The sequence below is a fragment of the Centropristis striata genome, chromosome 12 (assembly GCF_030273125.1).
Source record: "Centropristis striata isolate RG_2023a ecotype Rhode Island chromosome 12, C.striata_1.0, whole genome shotgun sequence".
NCBI classification, from domain to species: Eukaryota; Metazoa; Chordata; class Actinopteri; order Perciformes; family Serranidae; genus Centropristis; species Centropristis striata.
This window is the reverse complement of record NC_081528.1, coordinates 20,916,139-20,935,775: the sequence shown is the minus strand read 5'-3', so window position 1 is coordinate 20,935,775 and position 19,637 is coordinate 20,916,139. Positions and strand designations below refer to the sequence as shown.

General features: G+C 35.9%; 2 protein-coding genes across 3 annotated transcripts; one reads left to right on the top strand and one right to left on the bottom strand.

Annotated features, from left to right (window-relative positions):
• Nucleotides 1–6,241: 6,241 nt before the first annotated feature.
• Nucleotides 6,242–9,708, bottom strand: her11 (hairy-related 11). The gene is made up of 4 exons (XM_059346873.1): nt 9,655–9,708; nt 8,822–8,917; nt 7,795–7,888; nt 6,242–7,000 (listed from the first exon to the last, which is right to left on the bottom strand). Exons 1-4 carry the CDS (start codon nt 9,706–9,708, stop codon nt 6,387–6,389), a joined length of 858 nt encoding a protein of 285 aa, XP_059202856.1. The 3' UTR covers nt 6,242–6,386.
• A 468-nt stretch (nt 9,709–10,176) lies between these two features.
• Nucleotides 10,177–18,198, top strand: her5 (hairy-related 5). 2 transcript variants are annotated; one of them, XM_059346598.1, is made up of 4 exons: nt 10,177–10,237; nt 16,300–16,377; nt 16,469–16,564; nt 17,388–18,198. In XM_059346598.1, the coding sequence occupies exons 2-4, from the start codon at nt 16,327–16,329 to the stop codon at nt 17,796–17,798; spliced, it is 558 nt and encodes a 185-aa protein (XP_059202581.1). In that variant the 5' UTR covers nt 10,177–10,237; nt 16,300–16,326; the 3' UTR covers nt 17,799–18,198. The 2 variants fall into 2 exon arrangements, with proteins under 2 accessions (XP_059202581.1, XP_059202580.1); XM_059346597.1 differs by lacking the exon at nt 10,177–10,237 and having other exon boundaries at nt 16,147–16,377.
• Nucleotides 18,199–19,637: the final 1,439 nt, after the last annotated feature.

Genomic DNA, 19,637 nt, shown 5'->3' with positions numbered 1-19,637 from the left:
CAGGATGTCCCAGCTTCCAGCTGGATGTCCACACAAATATCTGTAAAACACTAACAGGAGGCCTCGTGTATCGAAGACATTCATACTGAAAGAACTCAAAAACCTGAAAAAGTACTCAAAGCCATCTCCACATGTATCAAACCGTGCTCACGCTATGTTCTGCGCCAGTTCTGCACAAGCAGGGCGGCTAACCATTAGGGAAGTCTGTCAAAGTCCAGAATGGCCATCCCAAGGACCCTGTCTGTGGTCTTTGTGGTTCATTGGGAAAAAAATCTGATTAGCGATATTGATGTGAAAACAAAAGGGTCGCCAATACCATCATCTATTACTTGGAAAAAAGACACAAAAACTAAAGACAAAAACACAAGGAAGAGTGTAAGAAAATGTCAAATAGGAAGTGGCTGCGCAAAATCTAAAGAGAAGAGGGACAAAGAGTTAAAGGTGGAGGCATTAAAATGTAGAAAGCCTACTGAGCTGAGTATAATAGGCTTACCTACATTTATTAGGGTTTTGTTGGTATGAACCTCGAGTTTACACCATGATGATGATGACGATGATGATGATGATGATGATGATGATGATGATCAGATGAATACGTATTTGGGGCAGTCAATGTTAATGAGTGAAACAACACAAATAAATAACTAATAACGCAATATGGAAAATATTACAACAACCCCATAATTCCGAGTAGTTCACGATTATATAATTAATTTCCATTTCATTGGTGTCACTTCTGATATGCTAGAAAAAGGGGAAGATGTCAAAAAATATCCTCCAAAAATTACTTTTTGCATTTGGGGAGGGCTTGTGGGCCTAAATTTTGGAAAAAGTCCAGTGCCTTTTTTTGGGTCCCAGTCCATCGCTGTGTCCAAGCCACCTAGCCTGCCCTTGCTCCTTCAGCAAATGATGTGCAAATTGCTCTGAAAATGCCAGATTGTCAGCTCACTGTCCAAAGAACAATGACTAAGCAATCTGCAGTGAGGAATTAGAAAAATTTCCCTGCCTGCGATTTCAGTGGTTGAGGCAAGAAAAAGTGCTTTTTGGTGGCCTCAGCCAATAGTTCAAATAATGGCCCAATTTAGAAGAAAATAGAAGATAAAGAATCGTATGATTTGGGGCATGGCTACCTTTGATTGACAGGTCACTGACAAGGCGAGCGTCATCAGGAGAGTAGCAGAACAATGCGTATCCACGGCAACGTGTCAATGAAGTTATATATAATGTTATATAGATATAAAAAAGGACGTTTGGCGGTTTGGTCTCATAACTTTGACCCTTTCACTGTATTTTCCAAGAAGTCGCTGCTCATTTTTCTGAGGTAAATAACAAAAAAATTGTTTTAGTTTGTTGCCAAAAACATTCCACTTAATGCTCCAGTTAATGCTAACATGAATTAGCAGCAGCTTCTCTCAGTCAGGTTGAAGTGTAGAGAGGCTGTAGGTCAGTGATCAGATCCCTCTCGCTCCTCCACTGTCCCGATATGGTCTGCTCCCGTATCTAAGCTGTTTTTTACAAACCAAAGAACTGGACAAACAAAAAGTTTGACCTGATGGTGTTTCTGGATAAAAAGTCAGGGAGTTACCAAAGTTATTACATTTCATCCAGAGGGAGACTACATCACACAAATCAGTAAAAGAAAGTAAGCAGAGTTTGTCCTTTTGGGACCATAAATGTCAATATAAATGTCAGTTTATGCAGTAGTTTTTGAGATATTTGAGTCTGGAACAAAGTGGTGCATTGACAGGCTGACATTGCTCTCAATAAAGCCATAGTGCTAGCCAGAGGTGTGGACTCGAGTCACATGACTTGAGTCATGAATTTGATGACTTTTGACTCGATTTGACAAAATGTAAAGAGACTTGCAACTCAACTTGGACTTAATAACTTGTGACTTCACTTGGACTTGAGCCTTTTGACTTGAAAAGACTTGTTACTTTCCCCAAAACCCAAAGATTTAAAAGTCTGTTACTAAGGAGCGCTCTATCTCTCTTTGTATAAATGTGTGCGTCTCTCGATGTCCTCGCTCGGGAGCATAGGACCCTTTTTCTGAAAAAGGGTACTATGTTCCCCTGTTTGTATGAGACTGGGGAACATAGAACCCGGGGAACTTAGATATGCTCCCGTAACTTTGCTAGCAGCATTGCTAAATTAGTGGGGAAAAAACACACACAGAGACAATATGAGATGAGACAAGACAGGACAGAAACTGCTGTGGAACTCGTTATAGTGCAATATGCTCTTGTTATGTACTTGGTTTTGGGGGTTTTTCAAATGTGTTTGAAGAGTGTTCTTGCAAGAAAAGTTTTGATGAATAAATGCAGATATTAAAAGCATACATGATCCGTGTAAATATTATTAATCTGTTTTCAAAAGGACTCGAAAGGACTCTTAAACTGTAGGACTTGGTACTTGACTCAGGACTTGAGGGCAAAGACTTGAGACTTACTTGTGACTTGCAAAAAATCACTTGGTCCCACCTCTGGGGACTAGTGTACATAAAATAAAAGTATTTTGATCTTAATGACCTGTAATTAATTATAATTTGTGAAACATTGTGTCCAAATCCATATTTTTACATGTCTGTCCTCCGTGACTGCAGATAAAAGCTGTTGAGTCAAGATGGAGGAGGTGGATGTCTCCCGTGGACACTTGTCAAGCTCCATCCTGCTTCTGTCTGCTGTCCTGAGTTGTTGGCTCCGTGGTGAGATGTCTGCAGTGGCCCTTCTCCTGGCTTTTCTTTTGCCCGTTGCTGCTGGCCTGGAAGCATGTCCAGCTGTCCCATCATTCTGTCAGCGCCGCTGTCTCCCTCAGCCCCAGATTAAAAACGCCAAAGGGGCCGCCAGGAAAAGTGGCTCGCCCCGTCTCTCAGGACTTATGTCAAAAATGTTTCAGTCCTCAGGTAATTTGCTACAGTCTGAGATCCTTTCACTATTACTTCAAAGAGCCTTGCAAAGAGAGGGAAAGAGAGAGAAATGAAAGGGAGGAAAAATGATATTTAGTTGTGGGTAGTGACAGATCTACATTCTTGAGTATTGACATGCGATCTGAGTGAGGAGTCCTCCTCCTCTGGGGATGCTGACTGAGTCTGCTGCAGTCCTTAAATCTGACTGATAAAAAAGCACTGTGTCCATGGACGGTCGCCCAAAATCAAGCTTAGTTAAACAAACTGACTCAACTCCAAAAGAATTCACAGTCACTCCCATATAAACAGACAGCATGCTTGACTGTTAAATGTTCTTTTTTCTTATTATTTCAAGCTTTGGAAAACCTCTGTTGAACAGTTTATCATCTGGTTATTCACATTTGACAAAATACAAGTTATTAAAGACAACGTGCATGATGTTATATAAGATCTTTACTCATACGACGTCACATAAATCAAAATAATTTCCTTTACTTAATCTGGAAGTAGGTTAATGTGTCTGAATCTTGGATTGGTGCACTTATGTAAATGTTGGCACGAAAAGTTCGCTCTGCCCTCTGTGTCAAATAATCCTCTGCTACTGGACTTAAATACAAACTGGTTAAGGTCTGTGGAATGAGGAAGAGAAACCACAAATGTCAGTTACATTTAATGGGGAAAACCAAGTTTCCTCAAAGGAAATTTGGATTTATTATTATTATTATTATTATTATTATAGATTGTCTCCACTGAATCTGGGCAAATCAGAAGTATTAAATTTGTAACATCCATATTTTGTTTTCATGCTGGATCTTTCCTGAGAAGCACCTGCCCTGTCCTGTTCACTGCTTGCGTGTATACTTTAAAAGGTTGTTAAAGTGTTTGACACTGGTCCCATCCCAGCATTTGAATTTTTTTAAATACACAAAGGTATTCAAAGATCCTCCGTGACATCTCCAAAGCACAACGTCTCGAGTTTTCTCCAAATCAGGAATGCATGGGTGCATTCATGGCAAACAAAAACAGTGATTAAAGAGGGTAACAGGATCAGCTCTAATCAGCCTCTCTGGAGAAAATGCCAAGGAGTTTTCAACCATTGTCAGGTCACTCCGAGAGGTGATCTCTTTCCCTATTAATTATGTGCCATGCCGCAGCTACCAGTGCTCTCCGACCGACGTGAGCGACCTTCTCTGCTTTCATATGTCCGTGCAGGATGATCAAAACACACACACAGACACAGTGCGGAGAATCAAGCTCCCAGTGATGTGCCTGCCCTCTCATTTTTCTGACAAAGAACAATGGCCACCTCATAACTAATGGCACACACAGAGAGAGTAGAGAAGCAAAGTGGGGGAAAAATAACCATTATCCAAAGACATGTTCTATCATGTGATAAAGTCTGTTTTCTCAAACCAAATCCGTCTGTGCCTCCCTGCTGAAAATATTCAGAGCCTGTAATAAAGATTCGATCATCGGATAAAGAGTGGGTAGAGCACGGAGAGACAGAAGAATGGTGGTCCAGCATGTTAGGCTTATAGCTGATGGAATAGCTTAATGACATCCTCTATTTAGCCCAAATCACAGCCCACTTTTTGTGTTATCCTCACTGGGAGAGGTCAGGGAGGGATGGAGAGCACAGACTCTGCTGAACTCATACAGTGTGTCAATGCTGCTCTCTGCTGGTCACAACTTTTTTTTTCACTCTCACTATTTTCTTAAAAAATTCAAGGGAGTCAGCGGTGGAAAAAGTATTCAGATCCCTAGTACTAATACCACAGTGTGAAATTAATCCACTATAAGTAAAAGTCCTGTATTCAAAACTTACTGAAGTAAAATTACAAATGTATCAGTATCAAAATGTACTTAAAGTATCAAAAGTAAAAGTACTCATTATGTAGAATGGACCCACTCAGATTGTTTTATATATTCCAAATATATTATTACATTATTTGTATTGATGCATTTATGTAAGCAGCATTTTACTGCTGTCAAGGTAGGGCTCATTTTAACTATACTTTATGTGGTTTGATTTATTAAAAAAAAAAAAAAAAAAAAAAAAGTCTAATTACTTTAAATATATCATGTGTTTATGTTAAAACTCGACCTGAAAAGTAACTAAAGCTGTCAGCTAAATGTAGTGAAGTAAAAAGTACAATATTTGCCTCTTAATGTAGTGGAGTAGAAGCATAAAGTTACGTATAATGGAAATACTCAAGTAAAGTACAAGTACCTCAAAATTGTACTTAAGTACAGTAATTGAGTTAATGTAATTTCCACCCCTGTATATGATATACATGCATAAAACTGTAATTTTAAAGCAGAATAAATCATGGGTTGACAAAGAATAATGATGAAAATGTAATGCACAAACAAACAAATATTCTCCACAGTTTGTTTCTTAGCTGAATAATGTTCAGCAGTGTGACAGCTGAGGAAAAAAATAATTGCCATTTATAGCAAAGGGCTTATTGATGATCAGGAAGCGTTAGTAATTCCCAAATATTGTCATAACCCTCCAGATTTTTAATTATCCAAAAGTGTCAGAAACGAAAAAATCAATAAACATTGTTTATATTTCTTAAATTACTCCATTACTAACCATTCCAATCAATAGTGAGTGCATTGGTGTTCTTTACCTCTCACAGATCATGGTTCAATGAGGATAATTCACTCCTTTTTCATAAAAAATGCATGTTAAAACTTTTCTTAAGTTCACTGGAAAGACCTACATATAAAATACAATGGTTTTACATGACGTTGGTATGTGAAATGAACCATTTTAATTTTATAGATTAAGATTAATTAATTACTTTTTTATTAATCCTACAATGGGGAAATTCAACCTCTGCTCATCAGTTCATCATGAACCCATTCTTTTTTTACACACAAGTGAACACACCATGCAAGGAGCAGTGGGCAGCACATTACTGCACCTGGAGAGCTGTGCAGGGGGGTTAGGTGCCTTGCTCAAGGGCACTTCAGTCCTTGACTTGTCAATTCTGGGATTCAAACAGGCGACTCTCCAGTTATAAGCCCGATTCCTAACCTCTAGGCCACGGACTGCCCCCATATATGTTGATTACACTCATTAAGCCAAGCAGAAGAAGTTTCATCCAAAAAAAAACATTTTACTATTTTTTAAAATACATTTTTTAACTTTGAAAGGGTCAATTTGACCCGCAACATAACAGGAGGGTTAATGTTGGTGTGGAGGCCCCACTGTGGACATGAGGGCTTGACTCACTAACTTATTTGCAGTTTGTTCATGTTTCAGAGTATGATTACAAATAAATGTACAAACTGAGACTTATTAGGTTCAAGTTTTATTTAGAAGAGAAATAGAAAATATAGGAAATTTGAATAATATGTACACTATACATTGCGGTGGAGAGTTTCTCTTCCTCTCCACAACCAGTGATTGCAGTTTGTCCCCACTAGGGGGCTCTGCTGCTCTCAGTTCATCAGTCTCTGATCCTCTTCATCAAAACCAGGGTCTCCACATGGACGAAGAAGAGTTTGGCGGGGACCCCTCCCTCTCCCTGGCTGCAGGGTGTGGAGGGGACCTCAGTGTGAGGAGAGGGGGGCAGTGGAAGGCGGGGGGGCCAGAGTGTGGGGCCGTGGGCGAGAAACTGAATAAGGAGGTGTTGGAGGACAGAGGTGACAGGCTGGGGGGGAAGGAGAAGTGAGAGGCAAATGTCGGGAAAGGAGGAGAGGTGGCGTATGTGGAGAAGGAAGGAGAGAGCCAGGGAGAGGGAGGGGGGGACAGGTAGTCGTGGCACGGTGTGGAGCAGGAGTGTGGCTGGAACGGGGAGTGGGACGGAAACTTTAGAGGCTCTTCTTTCCTCTTAGATGTGCAAATGGCATCCAGAGATCCTCCATCTGCTCCCGTCTCGCTCTCAGACACTCTCTGGGTGGAGTCTGGTGGTGGCTGCTGCCTCTCTGTGTGGTGTTTCAGCCCCTCCATCAGGCTGCTTCTCTGTGCCGGGGTTATTCTGTGCATGTAGCTGGTCAGCTGGGCCACACACTGCTGGAAACCTGCACTCTCTATGGTGAAGAGAGCGGGAGAGCTGGACTCTGAGTGGTGAAGGCTCACGTCTGCAGCAGAGGACAGACACCAGGTTAAAATGTTGATTTTCAGCAGAACGTTGCATACACGTGCATCTCAATAAATTAGAATATCATAGAAAAGTTTGTTTATGTCACACTGTAAAAATGTTTGTAGAAATTACAGTTAAACAATGTCAAATTGCATCAGAAATAGGGCATAAAATTTAAAATTGTGTATCACCGTAGCAGACGCTTTTAATTACCGTAAATCAAAGAATAGCACAAAACTCTAACTTTTACTGTCATAAACTGTAGGAAACCGTTTTGCTGTAAAAATATAACATTTTCATGTAAAGTTAATGGAGAAATGCCATGATGTCACAATGACACAATTACCCTAAAAATAACAGGAATATTCAGTCTAAATTACAGTTCTTTCTGATATTTTACAGTAGAAAACCCTCTCACTGTATTTTTTACCGTGGAGATCTGGCAACCACAGCTGCTGGTAATTTACCGTAAATTATATAGATCCATTACACACAGAATGAAACATTTCATGTCTTAATTTATTTAATTTCTACTAATTATAATGATTATGGTTTACATTTAATGTAGACCTAAAATTCAGTGTTTCAAAAAAAATTCAATATTTCATTTTTTTTTTTTTTAAAGTATGTTTAATGTGTAAATGTTGTCCTCTGAAAAGTCTGTCCATCTATATGACTCAATACTTGGTTGGAGCTCTTTGATTTGAACTACAAGAAATGGTCCTTTCCATCATATTCTAATTTATTCAGAAGCACACATACATTTTGACAACTCAGTTTTGTTTGACTAACCCTTTCTCAGGTTCTTCCCATCTGTCCATGTCTTCACATATTCCACAGCCAAGTCCAGAATCTCTGCTTTCTCTATTTTAGGGTTCTGCAGCCGCTGTGGGTGGTGAACACATTTCATCATTGTAAGGTTCATGGAGCGGTTTGTAAGATCTCCCTTTACCCTCCTGTTATGTTGCGAGTCAAATCAACCCATTTCAAAGTTTAAAAAATAAAAAAAATAAAAAATTGTTAAAAGTATTTTTTCTGATGAAACTTATTCTGCTTGGCTTAACAAGTATAATCAACATATAAAATGAAAATGGTTCATTTTACATATTTGCATGTTTATATTACATAGATACTGTTCAATGGTCAATCTGGCCGTGAACAGAAGAAGTTTTAATTTATTAACTCACTCCATATGAGAAAATGTAAAATAAAATTTTCAATAACTCAGTGTCATGTAAAACCATTGTATTTTATATGTAGGTCTTAAAAACATTTTAACATGAATTTTCTTTTGAAAAACTAGTGAATTATCCTCATTGAACCATGATCTGTGAGAGGTAACTAACCATTGCACTAAATATTGATTGAAATGTTTAGCAATGGAGTTAATGATGAAATACAAACAATGTTTATTGGGATTTTTTGGGTTCTGACACTATTGTATAATTAAACATGCCCTGGGTCAAACTGACCCACAAACATTCTTGCTGTTCCTGAGAAATAAACATAACAGGAAGGTTAAAAGTGCATTTTCAAGCTTTCCCGGCAAATTACAGCTGTGGTTGATTACACAAAGTAGAGTAAAACGCAATCTAGTGATTATTTCACTTCTTTGTCACGTTCAATTCAATGTTAGTGTGCTGCCAGACCAAAATGATGTCAAAAACAACAAATTTCATGCTTCAAAATGTGTCAGCTGTTAAGTAGCAGTAAGTAGCTTCCTATGAAATCAATAAATACATTTCATGCACTTTAAATATTAAAAACACTATATGTTTTCTGTGTAGAGGCTGGATGTGATTTAGTTGAGATGACTCACTGGATCAGACGTATGATTCAACAGCAGACTCCTGAGTTCAGACAGACTTTGATTGATTCGGTCTCTTCTCTTCTTCTCCACCACTGGCTTCAGAACCTGCAGACAGATGACAGCTGGGTGAGGGTGAGGAAGTGGTGCTAATGTTTTTTTTGTTTTCCATTTGCACAATTGTTGCTATATGTTTTTATTGGTGTAGTGTATTTTTTTTTACATATGTATATTTATGTATATTCATAGATTGTATGCTTTTATGTGTGTCATATTTGTATCTTATATACTGGAGACACCAAAGACAAATTTCCACCATGCTGGACAATATAATCTAATCTAATCTATTCTAATGAATGGTTTGACTAATATGTATTTAAATGACACCAGTTACATCTGTCTCTACATATGGATGTAAAGTATATTAATTATACTTAAATGTAAACAAGATATAAGCAACTGAAAAAGAACAACTTTGGTTGCCAGGTTGTGAAATGTCCTGTTGGTTGTCATGGCTGCAGTTAAAAATCTTGGTAATTAATAAGTCTGGCAACCCAACAATAGTTCTCAGTAATAGTTCAGAATTGCTTCATAACCGAATATTGAATTGTTCAATAACATAAAAAAGTTTGTATTACTATGTGTCTCTATTCATTTGTTACTCTTAAAAAAACTGAACTACTTTCATTTTTCACATCTTCATTTTTCACATTTTTCACATCATTATTTTCTTACTATGTTTATGTCATGAACCAACAGAGGACAGCCAATTATATGTATGTGAGAGAGAGAAAAGGGTCTACTGAAACTACTGAACACAAAATAATTTAATTAAAAGTTCTTACCCTTTTTCTGCTCTTGCTATCTTCCACACGTGTGTGTTGTAGTTTCCTAGTCATGTTGAATGTTGCAGCAGCAGTTTCAAACAGGCTCCTGAGGCCTGGGGGCCGCTATAAGTAGAGCTCCTGCTGCCTCTGATTGGCTCACAAGTGTGAGTGACGACACTTAGTCAACTTTATTATCGACGTGAATAAAACCGAAACTTAAGACTTTTAACAGTGATCGAGTAGTGAAGCGTCTTTAAAATCACTTATATGACTATTAATATTCACGGCAACAATAGTATTATTGTTATTATTATTATTATTATTATTATTATTATTGGCGTATTATATGGGCCTACATTATATGGACCACCAATTTATCTTTCCAACATATGACATCATCATGCACAGTATCATAGTCCATTAAGCTCAATCTTTCGGTTTCCCACATAAGAAGTAAATATAGCCTATTAGAGTCTTTTCATTCACATTTTCTTAATTTCATTATGCTAAATGTGGTTGTGATCTTTACTTGTAACACCTCCCAGAAGTGAGACTATGGGAAACTGATTTTTTCTCGTGGGAACTGGGATGAAGTGAGAAAGTGAGCAGCTATGAGGACTTTTTATGATGTGTGAGACAGCCACACTTTGAGTTAAGTGATGAAAAAGACCAAATGATGGTCCGAAAGAAGAGGTCGAATTTTTTTTATTTACACAGCCCAGTATCACAAATATACGGATTGGGGCCAGGTAGGGAATAAATATTGAGAGGGAGATATTTTTGCAATGCGGTTGGAGCAAAAAAAGTTCGAAATTTCCAAAATACAGTGGAAATGTCGAGAATAGAGTCAACTCTTCGTGTTAAGGGGTAAAGATATTCACCAATTTTTTTTTTTTTCGAGTCAATAAGTCATCAGAGGAACTTTGTTTTCTATCCAAACAGTTACTGCAGCTACAACCTGATTCTCATCTGTCATAAAATGAGCAATAAGCACAATATTTAAGGTGTAGTAAATGAGATAATCTTGGTAGAAGAACTATTGTTTTGGGGAAATCTGCGTTTATGTAATTCATGTGATTGTTTAGACATTAAGACGTATTGACAAAAATCAGGGTGTAGCTTGCAGTCTACTCTACAAACTCAAAAATGGACTTAATTCTCGACATTTCGACTTTTTTCTCAAAGTGAACAGTGGCTTAATAAGTGTAATCCACATATAAAAGGAAAATGGTTCATTTCACATATTTGCATGTTTATATTACATACTGTTCAATGGTCAATCTGACCCTGAACAGAAGAGGTGACTGGTGTTAATGTATCAACTCACTCAATAAAATAAAATTTAAAAAAAATGGAAAATAAAATTTTCAATATAGCTCAATGTCATGTAAAACCATCGTATTTTATATAGTGAATTCGGGTAATGTGGGACACTTTTTGCAATTTTGACTATTTTTTTAATTTAAAAATATTTTATGTAATTTCAGTCACATGACACCCAATAATAAAGGTTTTGATGACTACATTTGCTTTAAGCAGGAAATAAACCAGCCAAACCTTAAGTGTCCCACATTACCTAGGCCTTAAAAATATATATTGACAAAAATCTGGTTGTAGCTTGCAGTCTACTCTACAAACTCAAAAAGTGACTTAATTCTCGACATTTCGACTTTTTTCTCAAAGAGAATAATTCATTTTTTTTCTCCTCATCTCATTATTTTTTCTCCTATCTGACCCTAATCATCTCCCGTACAAATAGCACGTTTATTAATACGATGTATTATTTTACAGTTAGGCACATAAAACATTTTTTAAAATGACTTTAACCAAACAGATTGAGGCAGCTCAGGTCGTGTGTGAGGCTGACGGTGACACCTGAGTGTGAAGTGTGCTGCAGCAGCAGCTCTGTTTGACTTCACACAGCAGTTGTTCCTCTCTCTCTGTCAGCTCCCTTTCATTTCCACTCTTTTGTCCATGTGGCCGTCGCAGCCGGACAGTCACGATATTAGCAGTCAACGGTCCGTTTCTCTGACACCAAAGCACACGTTTCACTCTTTAGTTCCCATCTCAGGCTCAGACGAGCACGTTATAGCACATATTAAAGGGGCGGGGCCACTGCAGAGAGAGCAAACGGGATATTTAGATAAATAGCCTAAAATAAATGTATATTTCCTACTCCTTACCCAGTGGTGGAAGAAGTATTCAGATCTCTGAATACTACACTGTGAAATTACTCCACTACAAGTAGGCTAAAAGTCCTGCATTCAAAACTTACTGAAGTAAAAGTACAAAAGTATCAGCATTGTTTAATATAGGCTATTCCAAATATATTATTGGATTATTATTATTGATGCATTTACGTAAGCAGCATTTTAATTTTGTAAATATAGCACTAATTGCATTTACTGCTGTTAAGAGGTTTAATTTAAAAAAAATGTCAAATCATTTTAAATTGATCATGTTTTTCATGTTAAATCTCAACCTGTAAAGTAACTAAAGCTGACAGCTAAATGTAGTGGAGTAAAAAGTACAATATTTGTCTTAAAATGAAATAAAATGGAAATAGCCTACTCATGTGAAGTAGGCCTACAAGTACCTGTAGCATAGTACCTATGCATATTTTTTCATATATTCCAAATATATGATTGGATTATTGATTTATTTATGTAAGATGCATTTTATTTTGTAGGGATATGGTTCGTTTTAACTACTTAATATACTGTAATGAGGATTTTTTTATTTTTTTTAAATAATAATTTTAAATGTATCCTCTTTTTATGGTAAATCTTGACCTGAAAAGTAAGTAAAGCTGTCAGCTAAATTTTGTAGAGTAAAAAATATTGCCTCAAAATGTAAGTAAAAGTATAAAGTTACATTGTCCAAAAAGTGATTATTGAGAGTTGTAGTTGACGTTAAAGTCCCAGTGAGTTTCGTTGAGCTGCTCGCTGCCATGGCTACCAGTCGTGATGTTTGAGCGTGCACTAATCGGCCTCTTTGATTTAAAGCGGAAGTATCATTGCCTCTGAAAAGACAGTTAATCTGTGCGGGATCCCCGTGATCCGATCATCCCGGTGTTATCTCCACACTTGACCTATTATGGGGATCAGGGGGAGCACAAATGCAGTGCGGAGAAAGCTACCCCGACCCCAGACTGTAAACCCAGAAGACACATTAAAGATAGTTTGGAGAAACTGGGGAAATTAAACATCTAGCTGTTGCACGTCCAGTCACGAGAGTTTCTGCAAGCGCAAAACATAAAAACACACAAACAAGCTTAAAAATAAAATAAATAAAAAATATCTGAAAAATAAAAACACACAAACAGCTTTAAAAAAATAAGAAAAAAATATATGAAAATAAAATTAAAATAAAAACACACAAACAAGCTTAAAAAATAAAACAAATGAAAAATATATCAATAAAATAAAATAAAAGTAAAAACACACAAACAAGCTTAAAAAATAAAATGAATAAAAAATATATAAAAATAAAAATGAAAATGAAAACACACAAACAAGCTTAAAAATGAATAAAGAAATAATATCTAAAAAATGAAAATAAAAACACACAAACAAGCTTAAAAATAAATAAAGAAATAATATCTAAAAAATGAAAATAAAAACACACAAACAAGCTTAAAAAAAATTAAAAAATATATTTTTTTAAAACATAAAAGACACACAAACAACCTTAAAAATACATAAAAGCAGGTAAACAAGTAAAAAAATACAATAAATTAAAAAATGTTTTTAAAAAATGTAAAATACATTAAAAAAACACAAACTTTAAAAAATTAAGTAAATTTAAAAAAAAATCTAAAAAACAAAAACACACAAACAAGCTTAAAAATAAAAATAAATAAATTAAGAAATACATAAAAACACACACACACAAACTTAAAAAATTAAATAAATAAAAACAAATTTTTTTAAATATTGAAATTTCATAAAAACAAACAAACTTAAAAATATTTAAAAAACACAAACAAACTTTAATATATATATATATATTAACAACAAAATGGAAGTTTACAGTATTATTCAATTGTGTAATGGTCTTGAATGTTAAGTAACATATACAGTGAATTATATATATATGTGTGTGTGTGTGTGTGTGTGTGTGTGTGTGTGTGTGTGTGTGTGTGTGTGTGTATCTTTAAACATAAAATGAATAATAATAATAAACTTCTGGAAAATAACTTCTTTTTTTTTTTTTTTTATTGTGTAGGCTCAACCAACCACACCCACTAAAGATAAACACAACACAAGCTTTTAGGTGTAAATAAGACAATAAGGCTCTACAACAACCAGCCACGTCCTATTATGAGGGGTGTTGGGCTGAGATAGTTTCACACAGCGGACTACATTTACTCAAGTGCTGTACTTAAGTGCAATTCTGAGGTACTTTTAGCCGACTTTACTTGAGTATTTCTGTTTCTGCAACATATCAAAGACATTTATTGTTATTATTACTCCACTACATTTATTTGATACAGTAGTTACCCTGCTTTGTAGATTTCAATTAATAATTGGCAACAAAATTGAATCAGCTAATAAAGTATGATGTTATCGGTTGGATTAAGATAAAAATGTATTGATTTGTGGGTGTTCACAAGCTACCCAGCAGAGTTTAAAGTATATTGGGACAGTTTTTGCACTTGTATTTTCTGCAGTGGTGGAAGAAGTATTCAGATCTCTTACTTAAGCAAAACTACTAATATCACACTGAAAAAAACACTTCACTACAAGTAAAAGTTCTGCATTCAAAACTTACTAAAGTAAAAGTACAGAAGTATCAGCATCAAAATGTACTTAAGTATAAAAAAGTACTTGTTATATATATATATATATATATATATATATATATATATATGTTGTTATATATATATATATATATATATATATATATTGTTATATATATATATATATATATATATATATATATATATAATTGGGTTATTATTGTTATTAGTGATGCATTTATGTAAGCAGTGTTTGAATTTTCTCAAGGTAGGATTCACTTTTACTAATATACTTTTATGTGATTTGATTTATAAACATGCTTAATCATTTTAATGTATCATGTTTTTATGTTAAATCACAGCCTGTAAAGTAACTAAAGCTGTCAGCTAAATGTAGTGGAGTAAAAAGTACATTATCTGCTTCAAATAATGGAGTAGAAGTATACAGTTACATAAAATGGACATACTCAAGTAAAGTACAAGTACCTCAAAATTGTACTTAAGTATAATACTTAAGTAAATGTACTTAGTTACTTTCCACCACTTTTACTTCAGTAAATTTTTTTAATACAGGACTTTTACAGAACTTGTAAACAATCTGAGTGGCTCCATTCTGCATAACTAAAAATTTTACTTTTGAATCTTTAAGTTAATTTTGATGCTGATACTTTTGTACGTTTGGAATGCAGGACTTTCACAATGTGGTAAAAGTAATTTTACTTAAGTAAGACATCTGAATACTTCTTCCACCACTGGTCATAGCAAGAAAAACAAAGTTGGATTTATATAATTAATGAAAGCTCAGTTCCAGCTAGATCTTCCAATGTTAATGTATTAATCCATGTTCCAGTGAGCCAGCACCAGGAGCTCCCCTAAATGTAATGCAGACATCATTAATGTTATGTAATGCAGCTCTAATATGTTGACAATGTCGGTTGCAGTGGTGAGATGTAACTAAGTACATTTACTCAAGTACCGTACTTAAGTACAATTGTGAGGTATTTGTACTTTACCTGAGTATTCCCATGTTAAATAACTTTATACTTCTACTCCACTATATTTTGAAGCAGATATTGTACTTTTTACTCCACTACATTTAGCTGACAGCTTAAGTTCCTTTTCAGGTCGAGATTTAACATGAAAAGTTATACATTTTAAGTGATTAGACATTTTTGTAAATGAAACCTCTTAACAGTATATTACGTAGTTAAAATAAGCCCTATGTTAAGAAAATTAAAATGCTGCTTACATAATTGCATCAATGGCAATAATATATTTGGAATATATTTAACAATCTGAGTGGGGTCAATCTGCACTGAGAGTACTTTTACTTTTGATACTTTAAGAACATTTTGATACATGTAGTGGAGTAATTCTGCAGTGTAGTATTAGTACTTTTACTAAAGTAATTGACCTGAATACTCTTCCAACACTGATCTGTTGTTAAAAAAGGTCTTCATGAGGTCTTTACCTTTATCACATCAGACTGAAACCACTGTGTGTGAATGAATAAAACTTTAAAAGACTTAAAGTCAGAGAGCATTTGACTGCAACACGCCATATCTATCTATCTATCTATCTATCTATCTATCTATCTATCTATCTATCTATCTATCTACATTACATTTAAAAAATAATTCATAGTATCCTTAATAGACAAAGTAACACACATTTAAAATTAAAAACTACAGGGCACACTCCCTTTACTTTCAACTGCATATCAGTTAATCTTGAAAGTGAAAAGAAATGAAAAGAAGTGAAAGAAGAGGATTAGGTGAATTCAAATTTTGCCCATTGTCAAGGCCGCGTGCTGCTCAATGAATGAGGGGCGTGTCCCGAGGGGGCGGGGCTACCTGCAGGGATATCAACAAGAAGAAATGAGGACAGAAACTGAACCAGCATTTATTCTTCTGGACCCACAGGAAGGACACACGACTGAAACCTCTAGCATGAAGGCTTTCCCCTCAGCAGAGTCTCCCAGACAGAGGACCATCAGAAGGGTAAGACATCTGACTCCTATAAGCAATTTCAGGATAATAAATCGTCTAAATGTTGAAGTTGTAGGCTAATTGCAATTTTTCCAATCCAAAGTTCTCTAAACCTGTGATGGAGAAACGCAGACGGGAGCGGATCAACCACAGTTTGGAGACATTACGACTCCTGATGCTGGATAACACCAACAATGAGGTACGTGTGTTTGTCTGTGTGCCATGCTTTTATTTTGGTGTTAAAGTATACACTTCCTTTATTTTTAACGCGTGCAAAATCATAAACTAGTGAGACGTAATCATAATACCCACAATTACACACAATTTGAGCGTTTTACTCTGTACAGTTGTATACAGAGTAAAACAGCTACAGCTATGTGGTTCTATGTTAACATTGTCTAAATTCACCTAAAACATGCCGAGCAAATGCTTAGAATATTATGTATTGCTATTATAGCCTTCCAATAAAATCAACATTAATCTTATGTAATTTCTTGCTTTTTGGGCTCATCCCCTGGTTTGATGCAGGAATTATGTTATGTAACTTTGGGCTCAGCAACTATTACTTTGACTGATGTATTTCTGGGAAAAAACGGTATTTTATGCGGTCCCAATATAGCTGAATTCACATTAGTTGAAATGAGCTGCCAACACTTTGCTACGTTTACTTATACAAGCTTAAACTTCTGTCATCATTGGTTTCGTATAAGCTGAAATGGCTTCATATCTCTAAAGACTGTTTAATTCTGTCATTTATTTAAGAAAAACTGCAAAATATATACATATCAAATGTATTTTACTCCAATTAAATGTTTTTCTTCAATGAGTATTGTATTTATTTCTGATTTTATTGATGTAAAAATAGCATTAGGCTTAGCAGTTGAGGAAACTATTTATTTTTGCATTATCACTCCTGATGCTGGATAACACCAGCAATGAGGTACGTCTGTGTGCAATGCTTTGGTGTTAAAGTCTATACTTCCTGTTTTTTCTAATGTGTGTACTATTATTTCTGCATCTAGAAGCTGAAAAATCCAAAGGTGGAGAAGGCAGAGATTCTGGAGAGTGTGGTCAACTTCTTGAAGACAGATAGGGAGGTGGAGAGAGGACACCGGCCCATGAAGAGAGTCCTGTCCCAGGAGCAGAGACCGACGTCGGCCCGCCAGCACAGCTACCAGGATGGCATGAGGTCCTGTCTGCTGAGGGTGAGCCACTTCATCACCAGCAAGAGCCAGGAGGTAGAGGAGTCCATGGGGGACACGGTGCAGGAATCTCACCCTTCATCTCCTGGACACATCCACAGCAGCCAGGACGCTCTGTCCCCTCAGCATCACCACGGCCTCTCCCATCCGTACCTCAGCCCCTGTGACACCCGGGGGCTGCTGGCCTCCACACACTTCTCTGACCCCGTGTGGAGGCCCTGGCCTCAGTGACAGACTCCTCTCACATAGATTCTATTTTAACATGGACACACTGTGTAAATATGTATTTTGTTGTACAGCCTGGATTCTTTTGTACAGTGAAGATATTTTCCATGATAGATTGTTGATTGATTCTGCATGTTTTTGCTTTTTTTTGCACACATAGTATTATTTCTATGGGGCCTCTTTATGCAGCAGTGTCCACAACTTCATTTAGATTATTTTCTTTACTTTTTTTGCTGGGACATAAGTACTGAGGTGCGTGTGCTTGTACAGGGATGTTATTGTGTTTTTTTCTTTGCTCTGAGTACATATTGTTCATATTAGAGACATGCTATCTGCATTTATTCTATTGTGCTTGACTAATCCTCTGCTCCCGTGTACAATAAAGCACAACTTCCTGATCATTCTAGACCATGTGAGTGGCCTCTTTGCTGTGTGAATGGCTCGTACTTGAGCAGTCTTTGCTGCACTTGTAGGGGACATCTAAAGGACAGTTAACACATACTTTATCCAGGCTGGACAGCAGTTATGAAACACCAGTCTATTGAAATGTTGATGTAGGGGGAGCCAGTTGCTCCTATGATCTTTAAGTGCACTTTTTTCAAATGTAGAAAAGCAAAGGAGAGTGCTCATTCACACACTGTGCAGCAGACAGACTGCTGCAGATAAGGGGGCACTTTACACGTCCAAACCCTGCAGACCACAATCACAGTTAGTGATAGTACATATATAACTGTGTATATAGTTATAGAGAACATTCAACTGTATATGACTCAATAGAAGTATTGATTATTTGGCACTCCTTGTTTGGTCCAGCCAGCTGTAAAACATAGGGTTGGGTAGTAGCAGGTTACATGTAATCAGATTACAACAAATAATTAAGTATAATCAATTATTTATTTTTACATTAGAAATATGCCCTGATATATATCAATAGTTATATAATGTAGTCATTATACACAGTCACTTATTAAGTTGGAATAAAGTCTTTTTTTACAATGGGATTTATTTTTTACATATAGTGTATATCTTCTCAAAACGTTATTCATTATTTTTTCCAAACATATCATAATGTAAATGAGACCACAATTAAAAGGATTCTGTCTGAAAACAAAATCATTCCAACTTTTATGGGCAATAGTGTAGAAACTTTTGTCTCCAAAATATGGTAATTAAAACAAATGCTGTTTTAATAACTATATTTTAAAGTCCTTGTGATTACAAAACAGCAGCAACAAAAACAAACACCATGTTATAGAATCGACCCATATACAGCCACATGAACCCTCACCTGAATGCACCTTCTGGAGAGTTCTACATACATTCTTTAAAAAAAAAAAACCTCTGTTGGGCTATAAAAGAGGGTTCAAGGGACAGAAGGGGTCCAGACTTCATGAACTGGTCCGCCTTAACCATGTAAATCAGGGAAGGGTAGTTTGAACCCAGAGACTCTGTAACTGCACATTTTGTGACGTATTGTAATAAAACTATGTTAAACTGAGAACTTTGACGTCTCCTGCTCATCATTCCCCATCAAACGACCTGCGCAGAAAAATTGGTGAGAGGATTTACTGTTGGAGTCAGATAATTAAATTTTAAAGGTTTCCTCAATGCATTTCTCAACAACAATCACATGAACAACTGTAAATACTAAATATGACAAATTAATTTATAATATATATGGATTTTTAAATGTATATTGGTGTGTCCATTAATTATCATTTTTTTAATTATGTTTGATTTTGAAGTAACCCAAAAGTAGGGACTTGTTTAGATTGGATTACATGTTTTGTGTGTTGATTCTCTTCTTTTTCTACCACCTACACAGACTCTCCAGGTGTTGGAGGA